General features: G+C 38.2%; 1 protein-coding gene across 3 annotated transcripts in view; it reads right to left on the reverse strand.

Moving 5' to 3' along the window:
- Nucleotides 1-16492, reverse strand: part of SLC44A1 (solute carrier family 44 member 1) — a 168246-nt gene that overhangs the window by 102682 nt on the left and 49072 nt on the right. For all 3 annotated transcript variants that reach the window (XM_054584588.1, XM_054584587.1, XM_054584586.1), the window contains exon 3: nt 10071-10213. In XM_054584588.1, coding sequence (XP_054440563.1) covers nt 10071-10213 — 143 coding nt within the window. The remainder of the gene's footprint in view (nt 1-10070; nt 10214-16492) is intronic.

A 16492-nucleotide genomic window follows, 5' to 3' on the forward strand; every position in this document is an offset into this window, starting at 1 on the left:
TGACAGGAAGCAGAGGGGAGAGTGTTTTCCCTCAAAGCAAAGCCAAAATAGTCAAAAGGCTCAGTGTGTCTCCATCTGTTCAGAGTTGTCCCTAAGTGTGGGAATGAGCAAGTGATCTATTGGGCAGCTCTGAAGAATACCCCAAACACCCTGTAAAACTCAAGCATTAGCACAGCGGATAAATGTACTACCTTTCCTCTCACAAGCCTCTACAACTCCACAAGACAGAGTCGGGAGCTCCTTCTGTTTTTGCCAGCTTTCACTCGGCTTTAGCCTGGCATGCAGAACTCCAACCTGTAGTCTCAGCCCAAGCGGTTCGTCAGCCAACAAGAACCAAGCTTGGCATTCTAATACAAATCCTATTGCCACTAGAGATGGGCTCTTGGAGCCACAGCCCAAGAACCCACAGGACTGTTCATTGACCAGGTCCCCCTCCATCATCTCTATGTGTGCCTTCCTTTCAGAGACCTATTTTATTTGCTTTTCCCTGCTAGAATGCAAGCTCTGCTCTGAACCCCCTCCCACCTCAATGGGGCTTTCAAACTCTACTTAAAATGACTCTGTCCCTGAACCCCCAGTCATTGGCTGAGAGATTCTTCAACCCACACGGACTATTTAGAACCAAGATGCTACTGGGAAGGAGAGGAGGTTAGAGAGATTGAAGCATGAGAAGGATGTGACCTACTCTGATTGAAGGACAAGGACCATAACACACAGAATATAGCTACAGAATATACAGGCTGCCTCCAGCGGCTGAGAACAACCCCTAACTGATAAACAGCAAGGAAATGCGGCCTCTGTCCGACAGCCACATGGGAAGCAAATTCTGCCAACAGCCTGAGTAAGTGTGGAAGAAGATTCACCCCCTAGAGCCTCTGGTAAGGAAGGCAGCCCTAAGGACACCTCAGTTTTAGCCCCGTGAAATCTGGAAAGAGAACCAGCTGAGCCATATTGTGCACAGATTTCTGATTTATAAAACTTTGTTGTTTTAAGCTGCTTAGTCTGTGGCAATTTGTTACAGGCACAGTAGAAACTAATGCTATGGTGGTCCTGATGCTACCATCAAATTGCCTCATTTTCCTCTCCCCATCAGGCTGCTGTTAGGAGCCCAGGAAAACTAGTCACCTGGCTTTCCACATGCAACACTTCTATAGGATGCCCTGCCTTACACTGCCATAGTTTTATCTGTGTATTTCCTCTTCCTCAATAGCATGCAATCTCTTCAAGGACATTTTCAGTGCCCTTTTTTCTTTAAAATTTTTTCATTATCCAAATGACACATATTGATTGTAGAAAACTTAAAGAAATGAGTATAAAAGAAAATTAAAACCATCCATAATTTAACAATTAACCACCCTGTTAACATTTTCTTGTCATTCTATACTTTCCTATGCACATGTATACTTGTGCATACTTTTATATGTAAATAAAAATCACACAATATGTGCTGCTTTTTAACCTATTTTCTATTAATGATGTTATGTGGATATTCCATGTCAATGGACCTAATTCTACACCATCATTTTTACTGCTTCATGGTACCCTAAACTGGGCCAGGTCTTCCTATTAGTGCCTCTCTCATGCCTATACGCCCCTCCCTTCATAACACTTCTGACAACTCTAATAACATTGTGATTGCAAGATGATCTTATTAAGTTCCGTTTTCTCTATTGACTGTAATTTCCATAAAATAAAAGGGTATGTATATTTTGCTCAACTGCATAATCTCCAGTGCCTAACCCAAAGAAGGTAGCCAAGACATAGAATTCAAGAATGAGTGAATAAATGAATACTTTTAACTGAACCTCTTTCCTCAGCCATTTAGGTTGTCTCCTGTTTTATTTTGTCTAATACAGGTCTCTTGCATACAGGAGACTTTCAATAAATGTTTGCTGAGAACTAAAACAATAAGTAAGCAGAACTTTCAAGAATGGTGAAAGAGTCATTCAGTAAAGAGTAATTTGATTTGTTACCAGGAGGAAAAGAAATTAAGTCCTAGTCACATAAACATGAAAAACTATACTACTTAGTAGAAGGATTCTCAAAGCAAATACCTTAGAAAATTTTGTCTGTACTTTTCTAGTTCTTTTTATTTTTCAAACAGGGACAGTTATGTCCCTGACTTGATAATTCTTTAAATTGTCTTCAAAAGAGGCATGGTTTACACACTAACTAAAGAAAAATGTTCTTCCTAAAACAGATGGTTATGTTGTATGGTGGATGCCCAGAAAACTTAGCAATCTTCTTATCAGCAGTTTAAATAGCGAACAGATTCTCCACATTGGTATAATATCACTACCAGCCCCCTAAATAAGCCTTTATAAAAGTTAATAAACTAATTAGCAGTCGTGGGATAGACTGTACCAGGCACTAAACCTACAGAGCTCTGGGCTTCAGAGAAAGTAACCAGTGCTACTACATCCTATCCCACATTCATGTAGAGATTATAAAAACACAATTTGAAAGAATATGTGCATCCTTATGTTCATTGCAGTATTACTTACAATAGCCAAGATACGGAAGCAATGCAAGTGCCTGTCAATAGATGACTGAATAAAAAAGCTGTGGTACATTTAGACAATGGAAGACATATCACTCAGCCATAAAAAGAACAGAATCTTACCTGTTGCAATTATATGGATGGACCTAGAGGGTATTATGTTAAGTAAAATAAGTCAGTCAGAGAAAGACAAATATATAATTTCACTTATATGTGGAATCTAAAGAACAAAAATGAGCCCCCCCCCCAAAAAAATGGAAACAGACTTATAAACACAGAGAACAAAGTGATGGTTGCCAGAGGGGAAGCAGGTTGGGGGGCTCTGTGAAAAAGATGAAAGGATAAAAAAATACAAATGGGTGGTTACAGAACAGTCACGGGGATGTAAAGTACAGCACAGGGAGTTCAGTCATTAATATTGTAATAACATTGTAATAATTTCTTTGGTTATCACTGTATTAATTTATATAACCTGCCCCTCCTTCTCTGCATGTTCTACCAAAGTTTCTTTCCTCTTTAAGCGCTGAGAGGGAGAGGTCCCAAAGGTGGCAGCTGTGGGGCGGTGCGTCACTGCACAGCTTACCAGCGACAGCGCAGAATGTAACGTAAAGACGCTGGACGGAGCTTGGAGAGGGGGTTGCTAGTCCCGATAGTATGAGCCTCGTCCTGTCACCCACGTTTCCTAAACCCCAGTTTCTTCACTTGTAAAATGAAGGGGCTCAGGGATCTTAAGGACCCTTCCAGTGCAAACATCCTAAGCTGTGGGTTTCTGGGGAACGAGACAGTAAAAGAAAAGAGGTAAAACTCACACTTTGATTTTCACTAGACACTCTGCTGAAGGTTATAAAGGGAACTGAAAAAGGTCTCAAATAAAATACCCCCTACAGATGATGCTCTGCATGCCGTCCACCTCCGCACACCTGTACTGCCCGAACACCCTGTCAACACCGGTTACCTGGAATCTCAGAGGCAGTTCAGGAGCACAGAGCCTTTATCTGTGATTGGGACACTAACTGGTTTCCTTAGAAAAAACACAAAAAGGGACAGAAGAAAGCTAGATTTGTACAAAGATATTTTTTAAACCTCTATGGAAAAATCAATAATTGATGTGAGATATGATGGGAAAATTTTTTTAGAGTATCCTCCAATTGTCATCTCCCCAGGGACCAACAGAGCTGGATGCTTTGCGCTAGCAGAGTCCAGTATCTGCTAATTCAGGTGTCTCAGAGCTAGAAGCAATCCTGCTTTATCCAAATTGATATGGAAGATGGGGGTTGGGGGGGCGGCTTCCTCTCTGGGGACAATTACTATAATTATCATCATCATCATCTGTCTAAAAATGGACACATATACTTTAAGGCTAGTTTTATGGTTTGGAAAATTGTAGGCGATCTAGAATGTGGCAGAAGAGATGTTTTTGGAATTGTCAATCATAGGTCAAAATGTATTATTACCACCCCATTCGCCAGAACCAGAACCAGGGGCTGTAAGCCATACTCACGTCCTGCAGTACCATTACTACTAATCCCCACAGCTCAGCCATGGATGAAACAAGCCGTTTTCTTCTCTGGGCCCTCGCGGGCCCTCGCAAATATTTGATGGGATGTTTTAAGGAGGCGACATGCTAGGTAATCTTAAAGGTCCCTTTCATCTCTGGCACTTCATGGTTCTAAGATGAGTGACCTATTCTAAGCTGAGCCAGCCTTAAACCTCACTTAAAGCATTGTTTCTATGCAGAAAAATTTTCTACATCTGAAGCAACCAGCTTAAAAATCAACTTTGGGAACATAACCTATTAAGATGGGGCTTTTCTGTTTCTCAAAAAATAGTATCTGCCATTTTCCCACTTATCTTTATTACTATAGTAAATATATTATCAGGTCAAAAATATTATTTGGAGAAAAGAAGCACCTTAAAATTAAAATGATAAAATAAAATGCTGCCTTTTCTTTACTACTAACAGGATTCCTAACAGTTATCTTGACTTCTTAAATTTTCTGGTTAGAACAGATCAAAGGCATTCCCTTTCCCATTTCTCTCCTGACTTTACTCCTTCCTATGTTACTATAATTCAATAAGCCCTTATCAGGTAACTTTCGGGTGCTTAAACCTGGGAGTTATATAAAACATGGTGCTCCTGGAAGACAGGGGTCGCAGTGTGGCAGCCGGACTCTAAAATGCCCCAATTACCCCTACATCCTAGAACTTATGCCCTTGTGTATTCCCCTAACGTGTCCTTGGGTGGGACCGGTGACTTGCTTCTAACTGGTAGACTATGGCCAAGGTGGAGGGATGGCGTGCCCATAAAAGCATTATACAAGCCTGCAACTTCCATCTTGCTTGCAGGTTCTCTAAGGATGCTCTCCCTGGCTGCGTTTGAAGCAAGCTGCCATATGCCATATGGGGAGCTCTACGGAACACGCACGGGGGGCGTCCTCCAGCTGACAGCCAGTCAAGCACTAAGGCTCTCCGTTTCGACAGTCCTCAAGGACTGTGTGCTGCCAACAAATACATGAGCTTGGAAGGGGGACTTTCCCAGTAGAGTCCAGCCCTGACTAACACCTTGACTACAGCCTGGGAGAGACTCTGAAGCAGGAGATACAATGAAGCCATATGCAGATTCCTGACTCACAGAAACTGCGAGATAGTAAATGTGTCTGCACCTTGTTTTTTATTTACTTTTTAATTTAGTGATTGATTTGAGAGAGAGCGAGATCAATTTGTTCCATGTAGTCATGCATTCATTGGTTGATTCCTGTATAAGCCCTGACTGGGGATCAAATCCACAACCGTGGTGTATCAGGGCAGCACTTTAACTAACTGAGCTACCTAGCCAGGGCTGCATCTTGGTTTTTGGGTTTTTTTTTATTTTTAATTTTAAAATAATGTTGATTCTATTACAGTTGTCTCTATTTTCCCCCTTTACCCCCCTCCACCCATCCCAACCCCACCCCCACTCCCGTAGTCAATTCCCACTCTGCTGTCCATGTCCATGGGTCATTCATAGACGTTCTTTTTCTAGTCCCTTCCCCTTCTTTCCACCATTGTCCTCTTTCCCCATCCACCATTGTCCTCTTTCCCCATCCCCTCTGGTCACTTTCAGTCTGCTCCATGTTTCCATGCCTGTGGTTTATTTTGTTGGATTGATTCCACTTATAGGTGAGATCATATGGTATTTGTCTTTCACCGACTGGTTTATTTCACTTAGCATAATATTCTCCAGTTCTATCCATATTGTCATAAAAGGTAGGAGTTCTTTCTTTTTTTTGGTAAAAATGCAGATTTATTTTTTTTAAATGTCAAAATCTATTATAAAATGTTAAAAAATTTAAATCCATTATAAAGTCTCAGCAATAAAAACAACATGACACCAGCAGAGAAATAATTAAGTAGATCAATGAAATATAATGAGCATTTTAGAAACAAACATATATATCTGTCTAATAATGTAATATGTGATTAAATTGATATTTCACATCAATGGGGAAAATAAGGCTTGTTCAACAAATAAGGTGCATGGACCATTATTACTTGAAATAAAACAAATATAAAGCCCTATTTCACACATTATACAAGAAATATTCAGGTGAGTTAAAAATCAATACGTAAAATTTAAGGAGTTTTAGGAGAAAATACAAAATAATATTTTCCTTACTCTGAAGTAAAATATTCAAATCCAGAAGCTATAAAGTAAAATATTGACAATATGACTATATTAAACATTTAAGACTACATAGTAATATACATATGTAGAAAAGTTAAAGGACAAGCAATAGAATAGTAAAGTATTTGCATCTTGTTTTAAGCCACGAAGTTTATGGCAATATTGTTACCTAGCTACTGATAATTAATGCAGGTAAAAACACAGACTATAATTAGAGAAGAACTTAAGAGGCAACAGAAAAACAAATGTGAAATAGGAATGAATGTTCAGATAATAAAGGAAAGATCACTACAGGATCAAGTTAATTTTGAAATATTTCACAAAGAAGTTAGTTATGAGACCCACCTTAAAAGTCTTTCAGGAATTCACTGGCAGAGAGGTAAGGAAACAACACAGAGGTAAAATCAACTGAAAATCAATACTAATACACTGAGGAACAGGGAGAGAAGGCCGAGTACATACAAAGGGTCTGAATCATGGGAAGCCTGGGATGGCGGGCAATGAGTGGACTCATTTTTGATACATTCGGCAGCAACACTAAAAGAAAGGCTTCTGGGCATGGAAATGATAAGTATTTTAAAGAACTTAATCTTATCACAGTATAAAGGATAGAGAAGATTAGAGGTAAGACAAGAATAGACAGGCTAGCATAATAGTCTTCTTGAGAGGCCAAAGAACACATGGTGGAAGAAAGGTTCACTCTCATGAATAATCAAAGACACACAAATTAAAACTATAAAACACCATTTTTAGTTGATACAATTAGTAAAAATTAAAGACTAGTAATACTAGCAAAAATAAAGCAACCCCAGACACTGTTGGTGGGAATGTAAATGGAACAGCCTTTAAGGAAAGCCATTAACAATATGCATTAATAATCTTAAAATATTCAGATCCTCAGACTCAGTAATTCACTTCTTAGATCATATTCTAAAAATGAAATAAATTTATTTACTCATTCGACAAACATTGAATTGAGTGTCTATGTTCTAGATACTGAGGATAAGAAGCCAACAAAACAGACCTCATCTTTGTTCTTGTGGAAATTAGAAGAGACAAACATTTAACAAATTATCACAAAATAAATTACACATATTACAGGACCCACTGAAAGGGTACTTTTAAATAGTTGATTTAACTTGTGAGACCAAAAAAGACTTTTTTGGGGGGGGAAGTAACGTTTATACTGAGAACTGAAGGATGAATAGAATTAGTCATGTAAAAAATGGGAGAATTTTTTTTTTCTGATAGAGAAAACAATATTCACAAAGGCAAGAGTTAGTTGTATTCAAGATTTTAGAAGACCCATTCATTAACTTATTAAAAAAATATGCATGGAGATCATAGTAAGTAGTAGGTACTGGGGCTGAGGATAAGGGCTAGGAGAAAGTGATCAAGGTCAAGTTGAGGTTATAACAGACAAAACAGGTGTAAAAAAAAGTCTATAGCTATGGAAGGGACTGGTATTCATAATAACGCTGAAGACATATGAGGAAATGAGTGAAAAAGGAGGAAACCAATGCATTTAGCAGAAAAAAAGATAAGGACTGAGTAAAAGTAATAAAGATTTTCTGTCTCTTTTCAAATTCAAATAGACTTACCTGAGAAACATACGTTCAAAATGTACCATTCATTTTTTAAAAATAACCATTTAAAACAAATACTTAGATGGGTCAGCACTAAAATGCTCATATGCAGAGAAGAGGCAAGTAGAGATTAAAAATAAATTTTAAACATGTATACATAAGTTAGGGCATCTTTATACTTTGGAAACTACCATATTTTGCCATGTATAATGTGCATTTTTCTGCCCAAATTTTTGAGGGAAAAATAAGGATGCGTATTATACATGGGTAGTTCTAATTCATATCTATATAAGTGTTTTTAATTCTTTTATTTATGCTTATGCATTAAAAGTATAACTCTAGAAAGTAATAATGATATCTGTATGCAAAATAATACCCTGGAATACGATAATCAAATTTGTTTTTAAATATAAATAAATAAACAATTGAATTAAAAATTAAAACCAAGGTTTTTTTCACTTAAAGTTTGGTCCAAACACATGAGTGTGCATTATACACAGCAAAATACAGTATTTCCCCTACAGCTAAGCTATCCGTGAATGGCTCTTGACTATGTTCAACATTCAGGGAAAAGTAACCACTTTTTTTTTTTTAAATAATAGCAGACTCTCTTTGTGAGAGGTCAAAATGTACGTAGAATAACCAAAGGATCTGAAATTAAAAATTAACCAAATGAACCTCCATTAGGTTAAGTGTGATGGGTGACATTTACACAAACCGTATGGTGAGAATATGCTTGGAGTCTGAAGCAAGTTATAAAAGGATCCATAAAAATAACTGCAACCTCACATGAGCAGTCGACCTGAGAGAGGAGAGCCCTTTTCCTCCTATCTCCTCAGTTATCTAAGTGGTTGTCTATGTTTGGTACGTGTAAACAATATTAAAGAGTTAAACAGTGTTTGACGGGAGGGACACTAGATACGAAAAAAAGATATGTGGAACTCTGCACGTTTTTTTGCAACTTCTATATGAGTCTAGAATTATTTCAAAATAAAAAGAAAAGCAAAAAGTATATGGGCAGTCTTGCTACAGGAATATTGTATAAGACCTAAAATTTGTGTTAATTTCATGGAGCAATCCAAAAGGAAAAATGAAACAACCCTTCACATTACTCTCTAAGAATCCAATTTTCACTTCTGTAAGGGAATGCAGGTGCATACAAGAGAAAGGCTCATGGTCTGCGTTGGATATTCCACTGCCCACCAAACTTTTGGAAAAGTCATTTCAGTATCTCTAAGCTTCTACTACACCCGCCTCACAGGGTGGTAGCATGTGCTTCTTGACTATGGTGTGCTACACACATATTCATTATTATTACTTAAATTTTTATTTATTTGAATTTTATTATTCCTTTGTTAAATGGAGGAATTTCTCTGAGCTGTGATTAACTACTTGGATATCTTCACATTTGTGAAATTACCACATTAATCTTATACTTTCCAGTAGGGACCCAGATTTAAGCAACAAATTTATCTAATAATAAATATACTTATTACATCCTGAAAAATGTTTCATAATAGAAATATAGCCTAAAAAATGTTTTGTTTTTAAAAAAATCTACTTAGCTTTTCTTATAAAATTCATTAATTGTTTGGTTAATTTGTTACCTTAAAATTAGTTTGGTTAATTCTGAAGTCCTATCTTCATTACACTTCTCTATAATAAAGTTTGATGGGGGCATAAATAGAGAGTTTAAACAAATATACTGATCATACATAAAACATGATTGAGAAAATGTATTTTCCCCAGAGACATTAAAAATGAAATAATAGCTCTGTTGAAGAAAAAAAGGCAATTAAGTCAGGAATTTCATGAAATCCAAAAGATGAACCTTGAAACCCAAAACAAAGTTTTAATGTCTCACAAAGCAAATGCATCTTTTATAAAATTGGATTGATGTATACTTATAAATTATGCATTATAAAATGTTTCATTATAACTTTAATGTTTCAAAATCCATTATCATCCCTCTATCTCCCATCAAATATAATCAAAGGGAGAAAAATATTATTTTTCTTGGTTAACACTTAGTGTACAACCTAAAAGCTAGTGGGAAAACAAAGTGCGAGAGCAACCCTCTCAAATCAAGCCTTTACTCATTAGAACCTCAAGGTACCCCATTTTAACATGGCAGCTACTTTTGTTTCCTGGAAAGTTTATAGGTCAGGAATGATTCAAAAAGACAGTGTGGAAAAAATCAACAGGAGTTACATAAAAATAATATTCAGTAAGATATCCTTACACCAGTAAGAAAAGCAGAATTTTCTCCCCCCACTTCAAAGTTTCCATTGTGTTCATCATTCAGCAACATTCTACTCACTTCCGATGGGTGTGGTCCATGCCACTGTTTGGTATTGATTCCAACTTTGCATTTTTCTGCCCACAGATATTTCCATAGCTGTCGTATCCTGACACTAGTCTCGCTGCTGCACCTGTTGCTACTGAAAAGCCACAAATAAATCCCTAGGGAAAAAAACAGAAAAAAAAAACATACAAATAAACCATTTCAATAGCAACAGTCACCACTTGATACAATAATGAGCTTCTTTGTCTGTTGAAGGGAACAAAGAGCTATCTTTCCTTGTTGCAAACACTATTCTGCTGTTTTCCTTGGTTTTCACAGAAGCTGCAAAAAGAAGTCCCCGGGGAAACACTATTTACTACCATAACAAAACAAATCTCTAAGCTTTTACATCATAAGATCGTCTTTGCATTTTATAATAACAACAGCAGCTTCTCTGTTTGGAACATCTGCTCTATGCCAGGCTCTGTACTGGGTGCTTACCATACATTGTAGCTAATCCTTATGATGAGGAAACTGAGGCCCAGTGACGATACAAGGCCACAGATGCTAGTAAAGATCAGGGCATAGAATCACACCCACCTTTCTTCATTATTTTTAGTTTTGTGTGGTTGAAGGAGTTCTATTACATGAGCAACAATGGATAAAAGAAAAAAATTCAAAAAATAATCAGTATGTGCATTTTGAATTAACACTTCAGTGCACACAACACTTCTGTTTTTTGCTTTCTGCAATAAAGCTGTATACAAGCCAAAGAATGACCCCATGAAGCACTGCCATGCTCTTAACACTGGAGAGTCCAGGAGAGTGAGACACTGGGTCTGTGTGCCACAAAGGCCACTTCATGCCATGGGAACATGCTTCATCACAGTGCCCAAGGCAAATGGTAGATGCTTCAGAACCACATCATGCTTGCTTAGTCAAGTACTGTATTTTGTCGTGTATAATGCGTGCCCACATTTTTGGCCCAAACTTTCAGAAAAAAAATCTTTTGTTTTAATTCAATTTATTTATATTTAGATACTTGTTTTTTATATTATAAAGAAATTTTAGCATTTATTTGTGAACATATTATGATACAAGAAATTTTATGTAACAGATGATTACATAACACAAAATCAGGTACAAATAATTTCAGATTCTACCCATGTATAACGTGCATCCTTATTTTTCCCTCAAAAATTTGGGCAAAAAAGTGCACATTATACACAGCAAAATACAGCACATGCCGACCAAAACAAAGCAGCAAAAGCCTACACTCGACTGCAGGCTAGTGGGCATGAGGATGGGAGGTAAGGTGAGTCACTACGGACAGACTGATTCAAGTGGGAGAAAACACTGGGGCCAAGAAATAGTCTTGCTGCTTGGTCCCTACAAGCTTGAGTTTCTGTTATCTTTATTAAAGTGGGCAATGAAGGGAGAGATGATCACTGTTTAGCCATGATAACCAAATACCATAAGTAGCACGAGGCAGCCCTGGTAGATCTCAGGCCTACAGTGGTGAGAACTATACTCATACGTAACTCCGCAGAGAAAGTACTTCCCTCATAAACAGGCTTTTTCCTAAAAAAGGCAAACTCCTCCTCCCGCCCCAAAATAACCTATTTTTATAAATCAGGTAAGGAAAGTGAGGGGGAAAGAGCAGAGAGTACCAACTTCTTGAAACTACAGTTTGTAAGAAAGTAGACTAAGTAGATACTACTGCTGATTGCTACTATCTTGCCCTCTGATCCTGGCCAAGTTACTTTAAGTCTCTGTGCCTCAATTTAATGATCTGTAAAATGGAGATGATGACAGCTCATGAGGCTTATGTAAGAGTTAAATTAAATAATCCAGTAAAATCGTAAGATTCCTATTCGGGACAAAGTAAGACCTCCCTATATATTAGCTATTATTGTTGTTAGAAATGAGAATGTGCTGTCAGGGAAAGACCACGGGCTTTGGGGTCAGATAAACCTGCATTGATCGATGGAGCACAGATGACTCAACTTTCTCCTTGTGTGAACTTGGACAAACTTGCTTTTTTTTCCTGTGCCTCCGTTTACTCATCTTTACATTGGGGCTAAAACCATTTACCACAAAGGCTGCTGTGAAAATTACATAAGGTAATACATGTAAAGTATCCATCTCAATAAATGACAGGATCCTTCTGCCTCAAAGCAACAGCTAGCTGTGAGCACTAGATTAGGCACAGTCAGTATTTCACTTAGTCATCCTGACCCTATTTCCCCTCCCGCTCCCCACTTCTCCAAGGAGATTGCAGGGCAGTTAGCCCCATCTTAGAACCTCAAGCCAATTAAGACGTGAGGAAAAAAATATTTAATCCTCTGCATACATATGCATATGCAAATCAGCACATCATTTTAAGCATATTTTTGAACCTCAAAATAGGACACCCCACAACTGAGCAAAAACTAAGTGGAAGTAACTAAGGGGAAGTTTGGTGACTAACCTTAGAACCTGATGGTTCTTTAACAAGAAGCATCACAGGTAATAGCAAGGGAATCCAGAAAGACCTGGATTCAAACCCCCACTCTGCCACTGTGTGACTTCGATCCTATTACCTATTTATACTGTTTTCTCCTCATCCCTAACACAGAGTTCTGAGGTTTCTTATCCAAGGTTTCAGTTACCTGTAGGCAGCCGTGAGCTGAAAATACTAAATGGAAACAAACAATTGGGATGTTTTAAATCGCATGCCGTTGTGGGTAGCATGACGAATATCATCCCATGCTCCACCCCCCACCCCTCTGGGACGTGAATCATCCCTGCATTCCGGGTATCCGTGGTGTAAGCTACCTGCCCGTGAGTCACTTGGTAGCTCTCCTGGTTATCAAATCAACTGCCACAGTATCACAGTGCTAGTGCTCAAGTCACCCTTATTTTACTTAATAAAGGCCCCAAAGCACAAGAGTAGTGATGCTGGCAATTTGGATGTGCCGAAGAGAAGCTGTAGAGTATTTCCTTTAAGTGAAAAGTTATGTATGTATAGGAAAAAACATAGTACACAAAGGGTTTGGTACTAGCCATGGTCTCAGGCATCCACTGGGGGTCCTGGAAGGTATCTCCTGTGAATAAGGGGGGGACTATTGCATTATTTATTTCACAGTCTAATGATGAGAACTAAATGTGGTAATGCATATCTAGCCCCTAGCCGGTCTGGCACATGGCAGGTAATCAATACATGGTAGCTGTCAGTGGTAAATGTGAATAAATCAGACTAAAGAGGCTGGCAATAGTAATTCGGGACTAACCAAAACCCTTTCAGTTCTCGACTTTAGAACAAAAATTTTTGGGGGGATACAAGTGAGAAATATTGTCACTTTTGTTCCCACATAGAAATACTCAGACCACAATTAGCCATCTTCTTTCACTACTAGTCTAAAATAGCAAAGCGCTTGCATAATGAAAAAGGTTATGTTCTTCTTTCACTTTTCATAGGAATTTTCTTCTTATGCTTGATAAGTACTTTGTGTTACAGATTCATTCCTTTAAATGATTTCTGATTTCCTTTTCTGACTATTTTTAACAGTCTTGTTGGACACGTGGGTTATGTGGTTTCTCTTTTTTTTTTTAATCATAAGTCACCACACATCCCTCTGGGATGCAGGCAGAGTATAAACGAAAAATGTCACAGATATATAGTAACAGGGGACATTGACATGTTTTCACGTTGGCCATGTAAACTTTTTGACAGCTTCCAAAGCACTAGAACAGCGAGGGTGAGAAGCTTCACGGGAGAAAAGGAAGACGAGATTGTGATAATAAAGCTAGAACGAAACCTGCCTGTTAACCCAGGGACTTCCCACATGAAACAAGCATTGGCAAAGGGGAAGTAGGTCAAAGACACGGTAATTAAAAATACAATCTCTTTCTAAAAAGTCCTGAAATCCAAATGGGAGGAGCACTATTGTTTCAGAGGAGGAAAAAAAAAAAATGTGATGCATGAAGTCATAATAGGGTGGGAAACTTCACCGAATACACTCAATAGTTTAATGGCTCCACAGAAGGTGGGGTGGGGGCAGGCATTCAACAGAGGGCAATCACATTAATAAAGCAAATGATGAGGGAGGTGAGGGAGGCTTTTTATAATACTACAACAGGGAGGAATCGCTAGAGAAAAAGTAAGCCTATTTAAGAGTAAGGAAGAGAAGCATGGCGAAAATCTGGAAGTGACTGAGTGACTGAAGTGCTTTCACAACGGCTATTTTAAGACAGAGGAGGCGCAGATAGACCTGGTTGCAAGCAGGAGGCGACTCAAACCAGATGAAGGTGTACAGGGACAGTGCGTAACAGGCAACATCTGGCAACTAATAAGTACCTATTGCTAAGTGGGAGAAAGACAATTTGCCAAATAATAATTTGTGCTCATTTCCCCTTCACATCACAAGATTTAGTTTAACTTAAGAGCTTTTGCTTTGTTTCATTCATTATTAATATAAAAAAGAAAAGAGAGATTTTATTTGACAAGCACATTGAATTTCACACTGGGAGCCTTTACTGTACAAAAGCCTTAGTTTAGTTTTGGGGAAAAAAAAAAAAAAAGGTCAACAAAAACACGAGGGCGAGAGGGAGTGTAGAGTATGAATATGGCAAAATGTTTCAAAATAAAAAGATGGGGGAAAACACTTATGCTTATAGCCCTTTCCCAGGATTTAATGAACTTATATCCAGATTCTATTTTTTTTCTCAAATACTGCCTGCCTCCTTTAGCCCTATACATCTCAGTCAATTACAGCATCAGTCCCCTAACCAGCAGTCTGTCAAACCTTAGAGCGACATTTGGCTTGTTCCTTCTGAGACTCCTGAGACAAGGAAGACTTTTAGACCCAGCAGAGAGGGTAGGATCAGGATGCCTGATGTAGAACTATTATTTATGCAAACAAAAAAAGTGAACTTAAAATTTCTGTCAATCTGGTACATTTCTGGATTTCTTTAAAGTTAAATAGGATGCATTACTCTCAGGAAGAGGAGAGTGGAGGACAACAATGACTGGAATTCTAGGAAACAGACACTCAACAAGCACTTGTTAAGCACATACAAACACAGGATGTCAGGCAAGGTGCAAAAGGGTTATGACACATAAAGTGTGCCCCAGAAGAACGGAAATGTCTCAGAAGAGAAGGAAATAATGGGGTGTGAGGGAGCAAAATCAGGGATGCTCAGTTTCATGAGAAGCTTAAGCAATTTAAAAAAACCACACACAAGGAATACTAGGAACTGAACCCTGCTCTGCTGCAAATACTCCTTGTGATCCTGGGTAAAACACTTTAAATTCTGTGCCTCAGTTTCCTCACCTGTAACAAGGAGTGAACTAGGTTAATCTCAAAAGCCTTTCTCACTTTCACAATTTTATTATTCTAAGGAAAAGTAGCTACAAATTAAATTTTTTCAGGGTATTCTTGTGGAGAGGAGTATAAACCTATTTGGTCCACTATAGTGATTAAGAAAAAAACAAACAAGAGTAGACTAAAAGCAAAATGGATTTAACTAAACTGTATACTTAAAAACAGTTAAAACAGTTAATATTATGTTATGTATATTTTATGGCAATTTTTTTTTTAAAAGACGATTTAACAGAAAGTAGGTAGCCATTTGGATCAGGTAACCTTAAAGTAGTTTGCAGTATGCTGTTCTCTTCCTATTCTATGATCCTGGCAAAGCACAGGCCATCACCCAATTGACAAAATACTGCAGTGAGTCTCTGAGTCTCTCACTTCGTGCTGCTATCAACCACAGTTAATGAGGTAGAAACACGGTGCTCTAGGAACTTGACTCATGCTATAAACTAGACGAGGTCCTTGAAAGCAGCATGAAGGGAAAAACTATGCAATGATGTCTCCTAAATCCAGTTCTAGTCCAAATTGCTCTTCCAAATTTCAACTCTGCATTTCCAATTGCTTATCCTTACCCATACTGTTTATGTGTCAAAGTCATCCTCTCAATTCCTCGTTTCGCCAAATCATTTGCCTTTCTTGTGTGTACCCTATCTCCTTTTGTAGTGTCATTATTGACCAGACTGCCCACGTAAGATACGGAGTGAGGGGATGTGCCAGTTCTCCTGTCTCCACGCTCTGGCCATTGCCCTAGCTTCCTAACTCTAAATGAGAGGAAATGGTAATGCTCAGCTATTTGCTCAGAGCCTAAAATATCAATTACACTGCATTTAACTGGTAATTGAGGTGTGTGCTACAGGTCCACGTCCTGACCACTTTTTATTTTCTTCCCCATTCCAGGCAACAAAAAAAGATTATCTCTTGAAGCCTCACCTTCTTCCTCTTCTCTCCTGTGCTCAATGTGGCCATAGCCAAGTTATAACATATCTCAATGCCTCTGTTCCCTTATCTGTAAAATGGGAATGATGATAATGTCTACTTCATTAAGCAGTTTTGAAAATTAAATAGGTTTCTCTGTCAAGTGCAGAGAACAGTACCCAGTAC

This window comes from Pteronotus mesoamericanus, unplaced genomic scaffold, assembly GCF_021234165.1.
Source record: "Pteronotus mesoamericanus isolate MK-2021 breed Mesoamerican mustached bat unplaced genomic scaffold, CSHL_Meso_final contig_78, whole genome shotgun sequence".
Lineage (NCBI taxonomy): Eukaryota > Metazoa > Chordata > Mammalia > Chiroptera > Mormoopidae > Pteronotus > Pteronotus mesoamericanus.